Raw genomic sequence first — 21,841 nt, 5'->3', positions numbered from 1 at the left:
ATTTTACCTGTAATGGTGATTGCTCCCTGCCCTTATTCCAATCCACAAGCCTTTTGTTCTATTTTCTCTCTGGTGTCCATCCAGGGTCTCCCCACCACATGCTGTCACCAAAGGATATTTTACTCCCTGAGCATTTCAGCTGAAATCATCCCTTAGCTGAGACATAGACCCTAATGGCACAAGACTATCTGAATATATCCAAAGGCTGTAAATGTTTCTCCAGCTCCACTAGTAACCTTTCATCAAAGCACAGCCCAGGGATTCTTGTAGGGAGACGTAGGCTTTTCCCACTTCTGAGCAATGGATAGTGAGTGCCTTTGCTGACAGCTATTTTTGTGTTACATAGGGCTAATTTGCAGTTCGGGTACAGAGTAGGCAGAGGTACAGCAAGGAATGTTGAGCAGATGTGACAGAGTGATAACATCCTTGGCATAATCCAGTATCACACAGTTGTGGAGTGCTATAAATACAACAGGAATTCTCCAAGGCCCAATTCCTTCGACAGAGTTGGGCATCTCTGCATTGCCATGGATGTAGACTGCACTAAATCAGTGTAATCCTCAGGCTTCGTTCATTTGTGCACTTTTGTGAATGCTCCTTGGAGACTATAAGCAGCATTGTGAGCAATGTTACTGACCACAGTAGCATGTTCCCAGTTACGGTTCTACATCACAGTGCAGTTTTTGACAGCTTTTGGATTGATGTTTTAATTTATTCACTAAATGAAGAGTTTATCATTACAGGCAAAACATTTCTCTTGTACTGCTATACAACATCCTTTTCAGGTGTTTCTTTGGGCCTTGGTAACATGCTCTTACAATCTATTTAATGGAGTGAATCCATGTTAATAGCCAGACTGCACTAGGACTGCGACTTCTTAAAAATCACCGGAGAAAAGTTTTCTGAGGTTCAGTAACAATGTCGGGTTTCGGGAGCCAGAGCCCTCTCAATGTTCTTCCATGTTGCTGTTGCTCTTGCCCAGGACAGGCTGAGAGGGCGAAGGCTGAGCAAAAGATTGCTCTGGAACAAGGTGGTGCAGCTGCTGCCACTCTGTGAATTGTAGCTTTTTCCCTCTTGGCTGCCAAATTTTTTTGGTGAGCAAGTTATCTTATTGCATAAGTGAAATGCATCCTAATAGTCTGTGCATGATGGATTGAAAAAGGCTTTACGTGCTGGAAAGGCTGTTGAACAATATAGTTTCCACTTACAAAGCACTTTCCTTAAAAAGCTTCTCAGGGCAGCGTCGTATAAAAATAGTTATACTAAAGTTGTGAACCAGCTTCTGACAAATCAGGACTAACAAAAGCTAAGGTATAAATAGAAGTGTTTTCATGGGTCTTCTCTTCTCTAGAGGCACAGAATCTCAATCAGTGCGGGATTGTAAGAAACAAAAATGCCCTTTTCCAGAAACACAGGAAAACAAGGACCTTACAGACTAGTGGCACAGAATATAAATAGGTTTTCAAAACTGCTTCAAAACCATAAAAGTTAGTCAAAACCATGACATTTGTATTTAAGAATGAGCCACACCATATCAGACAATTTTTAAATCCAATTCTTTATTTTATTTCAAACAAACTAGCATCTCCTGCTTTACAGAAAGGTTAAATATGTTATACTTTCATAATTATGGAATGAATTGTCTCCAGGCACTCAAGGATATGAAGATTATCTCAAAGTCTGCAGTGTATTAGAATTCCCGGAAGACAAATGCTGAAGAATGTAAAATATTACATACTCTGTATTTATATTTTGTCAATGGGCACTCTCGTCTGGTCATTTTCAAATTCTTTTTTTTGTGAAGTAAGTTAGAATTATTTTTCTTAGAGCAGGTTTTGAAACAGCTAAATGTAAATCTGCTATTTGCTATTCCAGTGTTTGTGTAATCTTGATTTTACTCTGAGCCTATTTCTTCTAGTACTCTGTGCCAACCTTTTCTGAATCTACCAAACCCAATGTAGTTTAATCCACAACACCAAAGAAGGAAGGTCTCTTTCTGTAAGCCGGATATAGTCCTTACTGCAGTTAACCTTGCATCTGAATCAGTTCTGCTATTGCTCTTTTAGTCATGTTTGACCAGTCATGTCTGCACAGACCAGAAGCAAGGCTGAGCAGGGTATCTACATAATCAATTTGATGCATGATGCTGTTCTTAGTGCAGCAGCTCCTGTATTGAAAACACCCCCTCCACAAAACGTTCACTTACCAACAGCTGAATTTATGATACCCTTCAGGTCTGTAATCGCTAGGCTTTGCAGATACTGACTGCTTCAGTCTATGCATGGGAAGTGAGGATTTCAGCAGAAGTTTACTGGCATCAGATCCTTCAGTATATTCTCCAATCACCCTGTAATCTTTTCTCTTGCAAAAAAATGCTAGGGGGCCTTTTTCGATTCTGGATGGGAGTCTGCTGTTCTCTCCCTTTTCTGCTTTCAGAGCCATTTATCATTGTTCAGCCACACTAAAGGGGAGATCTCCAACCATCTCACAACCTCAGAGTGTCACGCACGAGCAGGGAGCCACAGGAACATTGCAGGGAGAACGTACACTCCATCTCACTGGCATAGGAACTAAGACCTGTGTGACACGTGGTTAGTCTTTTTTGTTCCAATAGCCAACAGTGCAGCAATTATTAAAAAAAGTCAGACAGACAGTATTCTGCTCCATGCTGCTGCCAGGTAATAGTTTATGCTATTTGACACCAGATATTCTGAGTATTACTCATTAAAATATTTGGCTACTTCCATTTCCCAGTGATCACTGAAAACAATGTTCTTCCTGCTAGAGCTACAGCAGAACAGATCTGCATGCTGAAATCCTACTCCTGTCTATAACAACAGCACCAAAATAGCTTTAATAATTAATCATGCACTGATTAGATTACGAACTCTGAGATGGGATGGAGATTTTTGTATTATGCATCAGACAAAAGGCACTGGCAATGCTTAACTAGCAGTCACCTGCTCCTGCTCCACCTGCCATTGTGGGAGCACTCCGGAAACCAGAAGGGAGACAAAGGCCCAACAGAAATTGATAAAAACCTTCACCTGCCCTTGGTATGTGCAGGAACACAGAACTGTTGAAACAGGTGCTGCTACAGCTGCATGCAGGGGCACTGCTTCGCTTATTAACTTGTCATTTGCCAGGCCATGCTCTCCATTGTATCCTGATGGAAGAGAGCATTCAAACGCCCGGCCAAGCAAGAGTTAAGCAGGGAGTTTTCTGACTGGAAACACCAATTCAAACAGCCACTGTGCCATGGCTGGGCAAGGAGAGGCCAGGCCTGGGGTAGGGCCCCTATCCTGTGCTCACCCTCGTTAGTGTCGCTTGCAGTGTCCTCACTGCTCTGCCCTGTCAGGTGCTTGCAACATTAGAAACAAATTTCTGTGTAAGTGGCATTGTTTTGCTGGAATGATATTAAATGCAGCTGATTTCAGGGCAAGTATGAGTTTAAGACTGAGAAACACTAGTACTTGAAATTGGAAAATTACTTCCTAGTCTTAACTTCCAGTAGAAATTTTGCTGAGCTGTTTTAACAAAGTTTTTCCAGGCCCTTTGCTCTTGTCCCATGACTCTTGGGGCCTATTTATGACAACTAAAGAGGCAAAATCCCTCAGGGGAGATAGTCCATATGCTGGATCTGGAAGGAAATAAGATAATACTAGTGTGTCTAGTTTAATGCCTTCACTGGAACAAAAGTATGATTAAAAAAAAGGGACCTTAGGACCAGTTTTATGGTACCAACAAGAATTGGTATCAGTCTGGCCTTAGAAATCAAGCCAGTTTTAGGGAAGGAGGAGGAAAGAACACTGTAGACTGAAATGAGCAAATCAAGTTAAAAATGGCCATCAATCAAGTTAAATTTTGCCAGTTGTTGGGGACACTTCATAGTGCTGAACATCGCTAAACAACAGTTATTGTTAAAAAGCACTTGGGAGGTGAACAGCTGTCATTCCCTGTTGACCAGAGCACAGCCAGTGGTATCTGGGCAAGAGGGTCAGAGCAAGCTGGGGTGTCGCTGGTGCCCATGTGGGACAGATGTACTCCCTGCCTCCCTAGGGCTCCCACGGGGCAGGCAGGGCATGGCCTGGGAATGACGGGTAGCTCAAGAGGGCCATGGCTGCCAGAGCTCCAGGTGAATGCCACCCACTGTCCTCATCCCTCATGGTCAAACTCAGCACAGGTGGCAAAGCTTGCCCCAGGAATAGGAGTGGTTTATGTGGTAGACACAATCATAGTTTTTAATGTCAGTGGGACCTTTTTAATAAACAAAAGCTAAGTTCTGGAAGCATCAAACTGTATCACTCCGCAACTAGGAATTTACAGACACCACAAGCCACATGGCTTATTTTTTTTCCCCTTTTCTCTGCCCCTTCTACCACTGACCTTTATGAAAAACAGAAGTTAAATAAGAGAAAAATAGCTTTAATGAAGCATCCAGGTTGAGAAATCAAAATCGGACACTCCAACAACAGGAAGTTTCAACAGCAGTGTTTATAACAGCATCTTGCTGAACTGTGGCACGCTTACTTTTCTTTAAGTTTTAAGCCATAATGTGCACCTTGACTCAAGAGCTGGGCACAAGGATAGTATTGTGGCATTAGTTTAACTTTGCAGAATTTCCTAGGCATAGAAAAGTGAATTGAACTCAACCACGGAACAATTTCCTGACCCCTGCAATCAGTGCTACAACTTGTGTCTTTCCTGTAAAGGCATCTGAATTGTTTCCCTGTGCAAATACACTTCAGCTTGTTTGTTATTTTATTCTAGGGTGCTGGAGACAGTTTTGTGGGAGCACTAGCCTTCTACCTGGCTCACTATCCCAAGTTATCCATGGAGGAAATGATCAGGAAGTCTAACTGTGTCGCATCAGTGAGTGTCCAGGCACTGGGGACACAATCTTCATATCCTTACAGGAAGGACTTGCCTCAGGACCTTTTCTAATTGATTGTCTAGCTCACTGTACTGATTTTATCTCATACCAGACAGCATTATTCTCCTGACTGCACTGAGGTTCTCCTCTGCTGATTGGAAAGGCCAAGAGAGTCTCTTTGCTTCTTATTTCAGGAATCCTGTGTATTCCTGTTCTACAGCAGTAAGATGGGGTGGGGGTGGTGGGTCTTTCAAACAGAGCACAGCAAGTCTCTCTGGCCCCACACAGCCCTGAGCTTGTGGTCGTCCCACACAGTGCGCTCTACTACATGAAGTTTACAACAAAACACCTGGAGTGTATTGGGCTCTTGGCAGTATTTTTACTTGATTTTATCAGAACTTCTGATGTGAAATGGCAGCACATGAAGCAGAGCATCAGCTTTGAGACTGGAACTTCAGCGCTCAAACACCAGGGCCATTGTCTGGCTCACAACAAAGCCTGTATATCAAACTTGGGCCCACCTGTGCCCACGTGCCTCAGGTGTGGCACTGCACTCTGTGCTTCCCCACACTCGGGAGGGTCCGTGCAACTGCAAATAGGACAGGACTGCTACGGAGGTAGGCCTTGAAAAATGTTTCTAGCCATCTTGCTCTAAACACAGGCAAGCTAATTACAGAAAAAAAACCCCTCACATCGGAGAACTACCTTGTCTGTTTCCTTCATGTTTGACAAAAACCCAGGAGTGAAAAATCCATGCTACTAACCTGGCTGAAAATAATACAGCCCTTTTAACCATGGTAATAGCTTATCCAAAAACTCATCTAGGTTCCCATTACTTCTTTCCTCAGAAGGAGCTGGTGCAACATTACCCCTCCAAGTAATGACACCAGCTCGTGGTCACTACTGTCGCATCTGTGGCTGGTAGGTTAGAAAAACTTGCAATCCTGCCATTGAATTCCTGCTGTGGAAAATGTTAATTTTTATTGCTTTATAAAACAATAGTTCCTTTGAAGATTACAGCCTCTTTCACAATAGAAAACACAGACAATGGGATTTGCTATTTAATTTTTTTAAATCGAGCACTGTAAAAATAACTCAAAAGATAAATAAATGTTACTGTGATGATCTATGTCCAGACATCTCTCTCTACATTGTTTTATTCACAATGGCCTTCAAATCACAGGAGACGGTGATCCCAGTTCATTTCCTCTCTTTTCAGCCCATGTTGCTGGATTTCTGAATCAGTGTTCACCCTGTCCTCCCCCCAGACCATCCTCTCCTCATGTATAAATCAAGTCCAGTCATTGTTCACACAGAGCGGATTTTTCTCTTCTCTGTGAAGAGGACACGTTGTTTTGCTACAGGGGAAAAAAAAAAAAAAAAGAGAAAAAAGAATCCGTTAAGAAGCCTGAAGTGTTAAAATTCAATTCAGCCAGCCCACGTTCCTTTTCTCCTGGCTGCCTTCACTGCTTAAATGAGTGTGGAGCAACTGACTGGCACAGCACTGTTGTTAACCAACTCTTGAAGGAGTTTAGTGGTGCTTTCACTTTACCACATGTAATTTTTAGTTCCTAAGATGTCCACTTTACCTCTGTGAGAATAAGTATCAGGATGCAAGTGACTGAAAACATTCAACAGCTGCTCTGTGTGACTATTCTGAGTCACAGCTGCTCGATGTTGGGACAAAAATAGGTTCTTTCTGCTTTTTACTACTCTTCAACTGCAGAGCCCAAACAACTACAGATGATGAGCTGGATCTAGTCAGCCTCACAGGCTGACTGAGAAGTTAACCAATTGTCCTGTGGATCTCTCAACAAGGCACAAACTGGCCCTGTCCACAATGCCTGATGCAGGTGTTTGCAAAGTCACTACAGGTTAAGCATAGTCAATACATTAATAAAACCCAAAAATTACAAAATAAATCAAAGCAAAGCTTTACAATGCCATTTGAAAATCAACACTGTTTGGTTGAATTTCATTACATGAATTCCATTGAAAGCGACGCAAGAGCAATCCACACAACAACAAAATCTCTTCTTCCACATAAAAGTTTCGTTTTAAGAAATACTGCAGATACTACAGATTCTGTTGCTGCAGTTGGGAGGTAGTGAAACTTGGGCAACCCTGCCACTACTTCACTAAAAAGCTTCATTCTGCGGACGTCCCAGGTTTCTGAGAAGTACAAAACATAAGGTGAAAACACATGCCAAGTGAAAATGCTTCCTAACATATTCCTGATGTGAGTTGTTATCTAGACTCAAATTTACTTCCCTTCACACATGCAACACTTTCTCACATCAGTTTCTCACTTGTGTTCTACTACAGGCTACAAAGATCAGAGCTTTCTTCGGCAACCTACTACATGTTCTGTCTGAGTTCTTCTCTTTCTTCACTTCCCTAAAAGTTGCAAAGCTTCTGGAGGATCACTCTGCACGATGTTTCAATGCAATAATTTATTTTTCTTATTCAAGAAAATAGTCCCAGAGATCTCTGATTCCCCTTCTGTGTGGAATTCAAAAAGAAAGCCACAGCCTCTGTCACCTTTGATGACAGCATATTGCTTCTCTGGTGGTTTCTCTCACCTCTCAGAGCTCCTGTACTGTTAGCTCTGAGAATGAAAAGGTAGTCCTCTAACAAGAATATAAAATTTTAAGAAAAAATAAGCTTGAGTCATGTAACTACTGTCCATGCATTATGTACTTAGAGCTGCTTAATAAATTTCTTATATTCTGTAACTTTAAATAAGCCTTTTTTGCATTAGCTCCACCATGTTATTTCTGACATAGTTTGGTTTAAATTCTAAGTTTACCCAAATTAAGCTTTTTAATATTAAATTCAGCTTTTTAATGTTAACTACAGAAACTTGAACCCTTAGTCACCTTTCAAAAAGCTGGGTGAGCAAAAGGCAGTTTGGCAAGTGCTATAACCTGTCCAACAAATCAGATTCTTAAACTGAGAATATCTACAAGGACCAGGGGAACATAAAAGAATCCACTAACTGTCATCTGGAGAGTGATAATCATTTGTGGAACGGGAAGAATTTGTGCCTATTTCTTTAGAAGAAAAAGTCCATTTTGTAAGAGATGGTTAAAATTTCTGGTCTAGAGCTCCCACGGCAGCTGAACAGAACACTTCTGTTGATGTGTACTTTGTGCCTGCTTGTTGGAGGTAGCACAGTCTAGCAAACCACACAAAGAAACAGAATGAAAGAACTCCTGTGTCACTTGACTTCGCCAGTGACATGTGGCATGGCTGTCATCAAAGTCTCTGATGTGTCAGGCAAGTTATTGCTTTGTTTCACTGCCACAATCTGTAAAATGAGGGTAACATTTACTTCCCACTGGAATGTCATAAAGAACAGCAACAATACAGTCATTTGAGTATGAAACATGTTATGACATATTCTGCTTAGATGGGAAAAATCCTGTTGCATTCAAATCTTTTCCCCCCCAGAGTCAGAGAAGCTTATACAAAGCATGCTGACTTCTTCCCCAAGTTCTTACCGATGGGATCGTATCTCAGTAAGACCAGTTTTTCCTGCAGTCGGAGTCTCCTGATGTTGAAACAGTAGCCTGTCTCCGCAGCGCTCTTCATCCTCACCAGAATGTATCTAAAGTCACAAGGGACGTCTCTGTGTCAGTGCACAGGCATTTAGTGAGGGCCCACATCTGCCAGGGCACTGGCCAATGGACAAGCTTTCAGCATACACAGTTTGGCACAGTCACATAAGACACTTCATTTCAACTTCAGTGATGGGAGTATGAAAACTCTGTATGCTTAACTTTTAACACAGACAAACACTAAACCATAAGCTCCAGCATCAAGCTTAGGTAAATAATTCCTCAACAGGATACAAGCCTAGAGAAAAGTGAGGTAGGAGGAATAAAAACAAGAAAAAAAGAAATGAGGAAAATCAGCATATGATTGAGTCACTATGGCTTAAAAGCTAATGGCAAGAGAGGAAGGATGATGGTCATTAAAGATGTTCAGGCTGTAGATAAGACTGTATCGCAGACTATCACTTCCTCATGCAGAGAGGAAGCTAAGCAGATAGGCTGGCACAAGAGGCATGCAAAAGGGAAGCAGAACCCCTTGACACCATCCGTCCTGCTAGAGATACAGAGCTTGATGTTAACCCAGCCACGGGAACCCCCTTCCCTACCGGAGGGCTCTCGGTTTGCGGGGCAGGCTGGCAGCAACTGTGGTGTCCTGGGAGCAGGAGACTGAGGAAGCTGCTCCAAGCCCCCAGTCTGGAAGTATGCCAAGATCCAAGCAACTTCCCAGACAGAGAGCATCTTCTGAAGTTTCAAAAGAAACGTTAAACCCTTTAACCAGTCTGTAAATTACGTCTTTCTCTTCCATTTCAATGAAGAAATGGATACACCTCTGCATGTGGGCATTCAGTTCACTTTTCATTTGCCTTTATTTTCCTGTTTCTAACACAAAATGGTCTGTCAAAATTAACCCATTCTTCCTCACTTGTGCAGCTCTGACCAGTGTACTTCCTTAAGCTCTTCCTTTTCAGCTTTGCAATCGAATTTGAGTTCAAAATAAAGACACTGGATTCCTGCAGACAACTGACCAAGCATATTCTTGGGATTATCCCTCTCCTGTACACTACTGCAGGTGTGCTGTGAAGCACCAGTAACCACAAACACTCCTTTCCCTATACCTCACTCACTTCCTCAAAGCCTCTGTGCAATTTCCCCTTTCTGGGGGAATCAGTGGCATCAGTGTGACCAGGCCTTGAAATTCTTGTGCACTACACATTTGAGGCCAAGCCTATTCTGAACAATACACCTCGTTAAAAAGAATTACTCCCCTGTGAAGAAATGGAAGAAGGAGCAGAGGCAGAAAACAAGACTGGAAAGCTGTTGGGGCACAGGAAGAAACCCAAGGGGGGTAGAGAAGGATAAATAATATAAGAACATATTGCTGAAGCGCATATGGGACTGTAAAAGAACAGAGAAAGAAACATCGGGATAAAAAACAGAATAAAATGAAATGAAATGAAATAAAATAAAATTGAGCGTGTGGTAGAAATCCCTACATTAACATTAGTAACACCATTTTAAAAAAGCTCCTTTTTCACCTTGCAGAAATCTCCCGCTTTGCTCTGTTTGTTTTTATGAACAGATAACAGTAGAATGATGAGTGTCAAACTGCTCTCTGTCAGGCACATACTTGGGAAGCGCTTTCTTAATTTAAAAGCCTGACAATTGTGCAGAAATTCTGTAACTGAAGAATCTGCTCAAATGTGGCAAGAGGCTGGTCCTGGCTCTATAGGGGGCAGATTCTTAAACCAAAATACAGAAAATGTACCAAAGATCCCGGGCCTGTGGGGTACCAAATATAATACACTCACACAGAATGCAACTTCTGGGAATGGGAAGACAGGAATGTGTTCACATAAATGTACCAGTTTAGCCTCTTGGATTTGTCTAGCTAATTTTCTTACAAACAGCATTTTGGATCCAAGTCAGTTTCTCAACATGATCTTGTCTCCTTGTGCCCACACTGTAAGAGTACTGGTGTGCTCAAAGTACATATTCCTTCCTTTCCAACCCTTAACACACCATCAGCTTTCTTTACAGGTCAGAGGACTATGACTAATTTTCTTCCAGAGCCCACGAACATCTCTGCTGAGCTGGACTACAGAGCAAGCTAAGATGCCCAGAGCCCTAACTGCACCCTGTCCACTCCTCACATATAAACACAGGAATGTGCTAAACTGAGGAAGTGTTCTGCACTCTGGCTATGGGAAAGCTTCAGAGCACCTGCCCAAAGTCCACGCCACAGACAACAAAGATCCACGCTGTACCTCAGTTTCCTCTTCTCAGCTAAAAAGGTATGACAAGTGAACAACAGGAAGGGTATGTGGATCGTTTACAGCCTCTAATCACAGAACACAGAGGTGTGCCTCCCCCTGTGCAGGGCGCTTTGGAGATTACAGCTGAGCTCAGTGTGACAGCCCATAGGACAAAACCTGCCTTTGCTACCCATGAACCCATGGGAGAGTGTCCCACCATTCTGTACTTACCTGTGAGAAGACACACATATAGAATGGGTGAGAGGAGGCAGCTAGACTCAAGGACTGCAATTCTCTCGGGTATATTAAAAAGATCTAGAGAAGCTTAACATTTTGCAAAGATATAACATACCAGCAATCAAAAACTGGTGAGGAAAACATCACTTACTTAGATTTGCTCTTGGCCACTGGGGATTTTTGCCACATGAAGAAGAGAAAAACAGAAGAAACAGTTAACATTTTATCTTGTTTCCTTTTATGCAGTAAATAAAGATTAAGTGTTTTCCACTGCCTGACTTTGCTAAAGCCCCAGAGAGATAGTGCAAAGAGATTTACTGTCACGATAAAGCATCACTCATTCTTGGAAATGCTGTCAGTTGCCTGCTCTTTCTGCCATCATAGCACCTTTGTAAGTGTCTGTGCAAATGCAGTGCCCAGCGTGACAGGCTGCACTTGCTGCAGCCTCCAGATGTTCTCAGTGAGTTTTCAGCTTCAGTGCTGAGTATGAATTCTCTGGGTGAATGTGAAGTTAAGACAGGTGTGAGCAGCACTGCTGGTGCAAACTGCAGTCCCAGTCTCCCCGACTTGTTTCCACCCACTCCTGCTTCGGCTCCTGCTCTGGTGCCAACACAGGGGTTTGCATGGCCACAGGTGCAGAGCGGGGAGCCCTTCTCAGCCGAGCCCGACCTTCCCACGAGGCTGCTTTTGGGTTCGCTGCTCTCACCCGCAGCATAGCATGAAACAGGCTGAATTCTTTTTCTGTCAGCTCACTGAATTTAAAGTAATCATACCTCTGCAGCACAAATGCAAAACCCCACTAAAAAAAAAAAAAAAAGCAAGCTCATCTATATTGTGTCTGCGCAAGTCTTGCTGAGGTCACCCTGAGCTTCCTCCGGGGCACGCCGGGAGGCCCCGCGGCCGAAGGAGGGGAAGGGCCGGGAAGGGCCGGGAAGGTCCCGCCGCCGCCGGGGCGCGCGCCCGTGCGCCCGCCCCCACAGCCGCCCCCGCGGCCGCCGCCGCCGCCCGGCCCCGCCGCGCCCGCGCCACTCACGGGCCGCCGCCGTCAGGAACATCGCGCCGGGCCCGCAGCCACCGCCCCGCCCCTTCCGCCGCCACAACCGCGTCCGGGGCGCGGGGCCGGGCGGGCAGGGCCGGGCCGCCCGGGGGCGGGGCCGCCGGCGCTGCCGTGCCCGTGCCAGTGCCAGGGGACCAGGCTGGGGAATCCCGAATGCTGTTCTGGCGGCCAGAAGGGACGGCAGTAGCGTGGGCTGCATCCAGCACAACCTGTGGCAAGCAGGTCGAGGGAGGTGGTCCTGCCCCTCCGCTCAGCCCTCGGGAGGCCACATGTGGAGTGCTGTGTCCAGTTCTGTGCTCCTCAGTACAGAAGAGACATGGAGCTATTGGACAGTATCCAGTGGAGGGCAACAAAGGGGCTGGAACATCTCTTACAAGGAAAGGCTGAGGGAGCTGGGCCTGTTTAATCTAGAGAAGAGAAAACTGAGAGGGGATCTCACTAGTGCATGTAAATACTCAAAGGTGGGTGCCGAGAGGATGGAGCCTAGTGACAGGACAAGGAGCAGTGGCCATAAACTAAAACACAAGAAGTTCCACCTCAACATGAGGAAGAATTTCTTTACATTGAGTGTGTCAGAGCACTGGAACAGGCTGCCCAGGGACGTTGTGGAGTCTTCCTCTCTGGAGACATTTAAAGGTGCATTCCTGAGTGATCTGCTCTAGGTGACCCTGCCTTGGCAGGGGGGTTGGACTAAATGATTTCCAGAGGTCCTTTCCATCCCTAACAATTCTGTGATTCTGTGATCTCCCCATGCAGACCTATCCAGGCACGTGCCGACAGCCCATCCATGTGTCTGGCACTCGCTCACGGCAGCAGGGCCAGTGCAGACAGGGATATGCCCGGCTGTGATGACCCCCCAGCCTGTGCCCCCTGGCTGGCAGAACGTCTCAGTTCTGCCCCACTGCATAGAATCATACAGCACTTTGGGTTGGAAGGGACCTTAAAGATCATCTCATCCCAACTCCCTACCGTGGGCAGGGACACTTCCCACTAGACCAAGTTGCTCAGAGCCCCAGCCATCCTGCACATGGATGGGTCACGTTGAGCTTCACATCAACCAACACCCCCAAGTCCTTCTCCTCAGGGCTGCTCTCAATCTGTTCTCTCATCCTTCAATGCATTTTAGGCTTTGGAATAAGTTGCCCAGCGGCATGATGGAGTCACCATCCCTGGAGGTGTTTAAGAGGTGTCTGGATCTGGTGCAGGGAGATGATGTAGTGATTTAGGGGTCACAGTGATAGTGCTGGGTTGATGGACTAGATAATCTTAAAGGTCTCTTCCAACCCTGATAATGCTATGATCTACTAACCTCTGCCTGCCTTTCTTTTTTACAAAAAAGGGGGTGCTGCTATGGTGTCAAAGTCCCCAAGTCATTAGGCAGCTAAACCTATCAGTGTTCATGAGATACTGTACAAAAGCCATGGGCAGGGAGGCTCAAAACAGGCACCAAGGCAAGTCTTCATATTCCTCTGACCCCTTAGATACTGAATTGTAATATATTATCCTCTAAAAAATTCACAGAAGGTCTGTGGCTTGCTCTGCTTCCATCAGTTACGTTAACTGTTATTGATGGAATTCAAATCCTTGAATATTTAGCAATTACTAAGGTAATAAGAATGTCAGCTTGACATATTTAGATGAAAAACATGCAGTTGATTTTATATTCTATGGCATGAAAACAAATGGCTGACCCAATAAAACACTGGCACAAAACAACATCTCCAGGAAAGCATTGCTGCTTGTGTCAAGTGTTTACTTGAGATGTTGTTCCTTGATTCAATTCAATTATTTCCAAATACTTCCTCTTAATGATACAACATTTCAGTCTTTACTATGTGGCCTTCAGAAATATAAATCTAGTAGTTACATAATCTGCCCATGAATATCAGAGTGAGAACTTGAAAACATTCAAGATGATAAAATGTGAGTGCTGTAAGACTCCTTCTCTTTGATCTGTGTTATTGCCTCAGTCAGAGCACAGACTGAAAGGGAATAGGATTGCCAACCTCCTGACTTCACTGCCAGGAATATAAATCAACATTAAAGATGATTTCTAAATTAAATAGCAAGTTAAACATTTGTAGAAATATATCATCAAATAGAGGTTACTGTCTCTTTTTAAACCTCTTGCCTGTTGGCAAAAAGAAAACTGTTCCAGTGACATTTTCTCTGCTCTGCTGTGACAAGGGCTGCATAAATATAGACACTGTGGATTAGAATAGACTTCGAGAGTCTTCAACTTCCTTTTTAGCAGCCTCTTCTGTAGACAGTTTTCAATAGCTATGGGTAAAACCCAGGGAGTCTGAAGCTGGTATGTGTGGCAAGGTGTTGACAGTGTCGCATGCCCCTGCTGGCAACAGTCATTGCTGACCTTGAGGAAAAGTTATCCTGGCTGGAGGAAAGGAGAGAGAGAGAGAATTTCTGACCCTGGCTCCGATTCAGGTTTGGCATGTGGGCTAGGATAAGTCATGTTCTTTGAGATCTTCGATGGCATGTGCAGTGCAAATGCAGATTTTTCCTTCAACTTTGCCTAAAGAAAGCTAAGAGTGTGATGAACTGTAATGCCAGCCTGGATAATTCTGGTACTTGCTTAAAGAGAAGTCGCTCATGACTCCAGCAGAGATGATGCTTCTGCCAAACTGATCAATGTCACTCAGAATCAAACATAGGGTGGGTTTTTATGTCGCTAGAAAAACAAAAAATTGTCATGGTATAATCTAACTGATTTCTTCCATTTTTATGCTTTATATTCTAGGTTGAGCCCTCCTTCACCTCCAGGAAGTGAGGAGATGGCTGCTCCCTGCCAAGAAAGCGCAGCCAGGTTTCTGGCACATTCTGAGCAGGCAAAGGGCTGGTGTCTGAGGTTGGCAAGGGCGATGCTTCTTCAAGTGCACGCGGCACCTCCAGTCACTCATCGCTCAAAAAAGTCACAGAAGGGGAGAGGGGGGTAGCAGATGAAATGTTTGCAAGGTAAATATCCTCTTGGCACTAGATCTTCTACGTGAGTTACTGTAATTAATGCATACAAAATCCAGTGCTGGAAACAAGAGAATAACACTGAAGCCTGGGAAAAGCTCCACGTGTCCTTCCTGGTTTCCCACAAAAAACAGGCAAACAGCTAACTAAGCCAAAAAAATGCAGACAGATTGGTGGACATAGATTTTAAACAGCCAGGGTAGTTTCTCCTCCCTTCTTGCTTTCCCTTTTCTCAGCGTGTTACCACTTAGCAGTGTTCTGCTGTCCGCAGTGTTAAACAAACACTCATGGGCACTATTGTGCAAATCACTCATCCCAGATAACAGATGGATTTTTACATTCTTTCTGCATATCTGAATCCATTATCCCAATAGGGCCCAGAAGAAAATGGGCATTAGCTTAATGCAGTTCTGAAAGAGGAACTGTTCAGGTCAGGAGAGCGGGAATTATGGAAAGAGCCATCTGAAGTGCTAAATCACTTTGAGCTAGTGACTAAATCCATTTCAGCTGCTGGTCTGTTTGAAGTGAGCTAGTAATGGCCTTTAGCCTAGTTCTTAGGTGTGTCCATGACACAGTATCAATTTATTTGCTGATAATCTTGTTAGAAAACGTGGAAAAGCAATGGGTTTGGACAGTTCTCTTCTTACCTCCAGAACTTAGTCCCCCTAGATCAGATGTGGGGCACTCTGGTGTGGTTAGGGCACAGCTCTGTTTTCAGAGATTTACCTGTACCCTGCTTATTCCTTCCAGAGCATTGGTCTCTGGATCTGTTCTGGAGCTCCTTTCCCCAGCACCGACGTCATTCGTATGTAAGGGGGGAAGAACAAAGACAGCACTCGCCTGTTTCTTGTGTGATTTTTCAATACCCATTTCCCAATCCCGGCATCCAAAGTAACAACATCCTTTCAAACCGCCCCCTCTTGAAATGCCACAGTCAAACAGCTGCAAATCAAAACACCTTGTAAACAAGTGACTGAAATCCCGTGGGATGCCCGAGGGCTTGGGCACGTCTCAGAGTGATTATAGTTCCTGCTATACAAATTGGAGTCCATGTAGCACAGTTTGTGCCAGCTCCGAGCTCTTGCTTTTTATTTTTAGCCCTGTTTGTCGAGGGGTTCTCATAATAAAAAGAATGACGTTCTGTATCAGTGACACACAGATAAAATTAGATAGCAGCCGGAAGTGATCCTACAACTAATCCTCCCCATTTTTTCCACAAGCTTTGGGATCCTGTGGGCCTCAAGGACAGCTTTTCTCTGTGTGAATTTCACTTCCCATCAGCAGGCAGCTGAAAAATTGGGCTTGCATAGGACTTGTGTGCAAAAGAAATGAATGTCATTGTCAGTGCTTATGCCAACAGCTGGGACCATCTGGGACACCAAAGACAACAGTGTCTAGATGTGTACAGCTGATCAGAGGTTGTTTTTAGCAAGCCTTGAAACCTTCTTCCCTTTTTGGGGCAACAAAACGATGTTTTTGCCTTCCATGCATGGAGTTTTGTACACAGAGCAGCTTAAGTCATCAGGGTTCAGTCCTGGAAGCGATTAGTCCCCCAGACATAAGGCACCCGCACTGATGCTGAAGATATTATTCCTTTCTTTGGAAGAAGCTGCCTAGGGGAAAGACAAGATAGGAGGTGCATTAGATTGCATCTCTAAAGTAGACCTTCTCTCAGTAGAGCAGGGTCTGTTCTCATTTGTTTTGGCACGTTTTTTTTTTTCCCTTCTAAATTTTGGTTTCATTTTTACTGTACTGTAAAAGAAGAAAATACAAGAGGTTAACTGGTCAGCAGATGCTCTCTATTGCTTAGAAACACTGAATTCAATCAGGCAGTGTACCTATTGCACCTTCAAAGGAAGGTGCAGTTGTTTGCTATGTAATACAAAGGATTTAGTTGTGGTATTAGGAAAAAGAAAGAGTGTATCAAAATCAAAGCTGTGAACCTGCAAGACCCGATACTTTTAAGCAGGGTAGGTAAAGGCAAAGGGAGAGGATAGTTATGTAATGTGAACATGGTGTGACACAGACAGGGAATAAATTTTTTTCCTCCTGTAGCTTGTTGGATGGGAATGTATCAAGTGCCTGAACTTGGTTTGTTTTATGTCAAAAATCTGCTCTGGAATGAATTGGTGTATCACTCGCATCGCTTCTTGGCAAGGGGATGTCTTTAGCTTTAAGCCAGAGTGATCAGCTGTAAGGGAAAAGAAAACAGGTGGTTCAAGTGTACAAGTGGATCTAGAGAACAAGAAGAGGGATACAGCTTTCTGCATCCCATGACCTCCCTAAAGACTTTCTCACTTGAAGGAAGGTCACAGGGTTCAAAGCTGTTTCTCAAGTGCAGCTATGTAGCATTGCCTTGATGTCATGCAGTATTATAAACAAGTTATTATTTCATTCAGTGTTTTGGGAAATGATGGGACTGGAACAATACACCCACAGCAGTTCCCTCCCTTATCCCAGAAGACTGTTTAGTGAGTTACTTATGAGCTGTACCTCACTGATGTCTGTCTATCTGTCTGTCTGTGTCTGGTAAAAGTGTGTCTCTGAGGAATTTTGAGTAGGTATGTTGGTGGATTTTATGAAGGGCAGAGAGCTGGGAAGGAGGAGAGGGACATAGATTTGCAGTGTCTTGTGGTTTGATGGATATTTGATGTATGAACATTGGGCTTAGAAGGCCCCAGGGCTTCATAGCTGCAAGCACTGAATGCATCATCGCTCCTTTTTCCACAGATTTGTGCTTCTGAAGCCAGTCACTCGTTCACACCTGATGGGATAGCAGAAAAACAGAGTTAAGCAGGGCAGTGTTCCATTCATTTCTGTCTGCTTAGCTCAGGTTCAAGCTAGACCTGGGATGAATACTTAAAAACATAGGAATCATCATAAAGGAACAAGTACTAGAAATGAGGTTCAGCAGGAATGTATGTAGAAATCTGTTTGAAGTCTTAGGCTCTTGCATAACTGTCTCTGGCTAGTTCCCTAAACCATTTTCTTCTGCTGTAGTCTCCCTAGACCCATTTTCCTTAAAAACATACAAGCAATTTGAAAGCCCTAATGACGCACAATGTGTGTTCTTTGACCTTTGCACAATCCCTGCAAAGAGACTGTCTTTCCTCTTTCTATTTCATAAGCAATGACCATCTGGCCTTGCCCCATCATCCCCAAATATAAAGAAATAGTCTCCATCCTATAGAGGGGAGGCAGTCTACCAGGTTAAGAAGATAAAGACTGTAACAATATTCATAGGTGGCCTGTTTCAAGGGTTTTGTTGATCAGTAAAGATATGTGTACACTTCAGTCACCTTTTAGCCCATGTTATATTCTTCAGTGATGTCAAACTACTAGATCAAATAATGTAAATGTAGCTCAAGCTATCTTTCTGGAAATACTCCTTGTCTGGAAAAGAACAAGCTATTTCTCGACATCTTATATAGACCAAGATATTCTTGAACTGCCCACAAAACAAAGCCAGACTGAATCACATGTTTTCCCTAAAAGTTACCCTAAACAAAGGAATCAGAAAAACTATTTACCTTCCTTTTTTCCCCAACTCTCACAACATGGACTCTAACCTCACCATTACAGGAAAAACTGCTCTTCCCAGCTGTGTAGATCAGTAAGAGACTAGGTGTTGCTCTCTAAGTGTAACTGATCCCATAACTCTAGCCCAGATCTTTAAGGTTACCTTGCTATCTAGTCTAACCTCAGTATGTGTCCAAGGGGCATAGTTGCCTAAAAATCAGATATGTAAATATGATTAAACATGGCCCATAGCATCTGACCTTAGATAAATTCCTGTCCAAATATTCTGCCTGCTCACATGACCCAGTCCATGCTGGGATAGGACTGGTGGACTGATATTCCCAGCCCTGCCCTGCATTAGCTTCTGATGACCTAGTTCTGGATAACTGAAGATCTCACCTCTTCCTCAGCACAAAAATACTCTTGCATCATTTTGAAATCCTGTTGCAGCCACTGAAGAGTTCACATAAACCAGTACTGTTTGTAGTGACCTCTTGCTTCCATGTAAAATAGTGGTCAGAGCATTTCATGCTAGCAGTAAACCAGAAGAATTTACTGGAATGGGATTAAATTTGTTTTCAAAGTGTCTGCAGAGCCAAATCAATTCCAAGGGTTTTCTGAGCTGCTGAACAACCAGAGGCAATCATTGCACTTCTCTGCTGCCAGTTGCAGCCTTTTACTTCTTCTAGACAGGAACTGTCTTCTACTCTGTATTTGTACAATTGCCAGTGTTGTGGTGTGGCACCTCATTGAACCCTCTGCATCAACAGGATGGCCTTGGTGAGCCTCGACTTGCAAGAGCGCCAGCAGGACACCCCTCCAGCTGATCTCCTGCCTGCAATACCTGTGGGTGAAATACAGGCAAATGCACTTGAGTTAGACGTACATCTGACGCCAACTGCATCTGGCAACCACTCTGGCACTGCAGAGGACTGCCCCAGGATTTCTAGTTATTTTTAATTCAGCATCAGATTGGACCCAGTTCCTCCTGGTTAGAGATCTTTTTGCAATAACAAAGTAAGATTACATGAAGAGCTTAAAAAAGAATTTCACCCCTTCAGGGCTAAATTACTTCCACTTATACACAACTGTCATATCTTTAAAGGGCAAACCCAGAAAGCTAACACTGAAAAATATAACTCTACAACTGAGATTATCTGCCTGCCTTCTCTAGGCAATCATGTCTCATATCTAGAAGGTCTTTCATAGCAAAACCCAAAATTCAAGCTAAGTAGATGGAAGATTTATGTACAGAGTAGGAAAAAACAGCTTGGGAGGAGGTGTATTTGATTGCTGGAGCCAGTTACAAAGACAAACCTCAAACACCATACGACTGCTGTTCCATAGCATCTCACTCAACGTCTGGTAAAACCACTCCATGTTCACCCAGACTTTGCAAACTACTGCTCACCAGCTGAGAAAGGCATGGTGATGTGCATGTTATAGAAGCATCTAACACTGGCAAACAGTTCACTTCTATATCTAGCTCAGCATCCATTCCAGACATTTTATAACTGAGTATTTTTCATGAAGCAATAATTGGAAAGTGGGAATAATGATACCCCTCTGTACCAACTTACCTGTCCCACAGGAGGTCTCCCGCTGTTCAGTTCACATTTAGGGAATTTAATTAGGAGCCGAGTTACACAGGAACATGAAGAGGCCACACCTTCCCTATACTTTCTGTGAATATTCCCACTCATATGATGAGAGAGCAGTCACATAGTGGCTGCATTCAGCCCTGATTATATACCTGGATTAATAATTGAAGCACTTAACCCCAGGGGCAAATGGATTTCCCTGAAGAATGCAGAAATTATGGAGAGGGGAGTTCAACATATCAAATGTCCAGAAGTGGAAGTGCTCATAGACCTTTGTTCAAAACTTTTCCCTTCAAGAACATTTAACTCTCTTCAGAATTATTGTCTGTTTTCCTCTCAACCCCTTTTCAATAATGGAATGGAGAAAAGTGGAAGAGGAGAAAGGCAAGATGAGGAAAAGAGTAAACATTTTTCACTGGGCTGGGGTTTTTGTTACATTAAAAAACACGATTAATTTACATAGAAAAGTCTGAAGATTTCAGACTTTCATCCAAAAAAGGGCAATTTTCGTATTTTTTTTCTAGTTCTGCCTATAGAAAATATCCCCTGTAGGGTTTTTTGGTGGTTTCTTTTTCATTCTTTTCATGTGAGGTCAGAACCCAGCACTGCATTGTCTTCAGAGAGCAGCACACTGAGACCAGTGACTAACTGGTACCTTGACAAGAGTCCCAGCCCATTCTTCAGCCACAATTGTATCTCACATCTCCAGCTGCTGTAAATGCTTGGGTGTAAACTTAGAAACTTAGGGGGCATTCCTGTCTCCCTACTACATTCATTCATATGCAGCTATACCCCTCCCAATGAAGTCCCAAGATTTAGAGAGACTGAATTGCTTTAGGCCTCATGGGTTCATTCAGTCAGATACAATTTATCATTTAACCCTTTCAGGAGATCTACCAGCAGCCAATCTTGGCTTAATTTTCTCGTTCTTAGAACTGCTGAGTAGAAAGGTCAAATAGTGTGAAATACAAGAAAGAGCAAGGGCCGTTTGCTTGATTCTGACTTTTTTCTCAAGAAAAGGAGACTCTTGCAATTGGCATTGTGGTTCAGGATGCTCAGGGTGTGTAACCTTCTATAACTCTGCTGCAGTCTCTGGTTAAAAGGGAGGATAGAGTAGTTGCCTGCTCTGCTGTGTTCATTGACATTGCTTCCTGTGAGGTTGTCTCTGTTCCAGAAGGAGCCTGTAACTCACTGATCAACAGAGAAATTAGGTTGGAGTGGCTGGGATTCTCCAGAAAAAGTTAATAATTTTCCAGTATGACTGTGGCTATCCAGAAATCCAAGAGAGTGGGACAGCACACATACAGAGACCATCTTCAAGTGCATTTGCACCCAGGACTCCAGCCCCTTTGGAAACAGGTGTGATTGCCCCATATGCATGGCTCAGAGTTGTCACTGGGGAAATGCTGCACCTCCCCAGCCTCTGATTCTCCCACATGATATGACACCCATTCCCAGTCACAAGGAATGAAACAGCCCTGGCAATTGTTTGGTACCAGCAGCTGAACTGTTTTGAAAATCTAGCCTAAAACTCCCAAAACAAAGCTGAAACCACCAAGGCCTGGATCTTCAACTACATGGCTTTCTGCTGAGCTCACTGGCATCCTTAAGAGGTTTCCCACTGATTCCAATGAGTTCTGTGGAGGAAGTTTTAGCTAAAACAAAGCATAAAGAGGTTGGGCGGAGGTCTTAACCTGATACCATCCAACTTTAGATATTTGAAGTCCCATCCACTGCTGTAGTCAACTAGGGTAATGAGCAGGTGAAAT

General features: G+C 43.7%; 2 protein-coding genes across 2 annotated transcripts in view; one reads left to right on the top strand and one right to left on the bottom strand.

Annotated features, from left to right (window-relative positions):
* RBKS (ribokinase) overlaps positions 1-6,010 on the top strand; it is a 71,682-nt gene extending 65,672 nt beyond the window's left edge. The window contains exon 8 of the mRNA XM_048297469.1: positions 4,771-6,010. Within this exon, the coding sequence (XP_048153426.1) occupies positions 4,771-4,944 (174 nt within the window). The 3' untranslated portion in view covers positions 4,945-6,010. The remainder of the gene's footprint in view (positions 1-4,770) is intronic.
* On the bottom strand, positions 5,829-12,021 carry MRPL33 (mitochondrial ribosomal protein L33). The gene is made up of 4 exons (XM_048297470.1): positions 11,953-12,021; positions 11,071-11,089; positions 8,377-8,483; positions 5,829-6,231 (listed from the first exon to the last, which is right to left on the bottom strand). Exons 1-4 carry the CDS (start codon positions 11,972-11,974, stop codon positions 6,182-6,184), a joined length of 198 nt encoding a protein of 65 aa, XP_048153427.1. The 5' UTR covers positions 11,975-12,021; the 3' UTR covers positions 5,829-6,181.
* Positions 12,022-21,841: the final 9,820 nt, after the last annotated feature.

Source organism: Corvus hawaiiensis, chromosome 3 (assembly GCF_020740725.1).
Source record: "Corvus hawaiiensis isolate bCorHaw1 chromosome 3, bCorHaw1.pri.cur, whole genome shotgun sequence".
Classification (NCBI taxonomy): Eukaryota; Metazoa; Chordata; class Aves; order Passeriformes; family Corvidae; genus Corvus; species Corvus hawaiiensis.
Note: the sequence above shows the minus strand (reverse complement) of the source record. Positions and strands in the feature narration are given on the sequence as shown.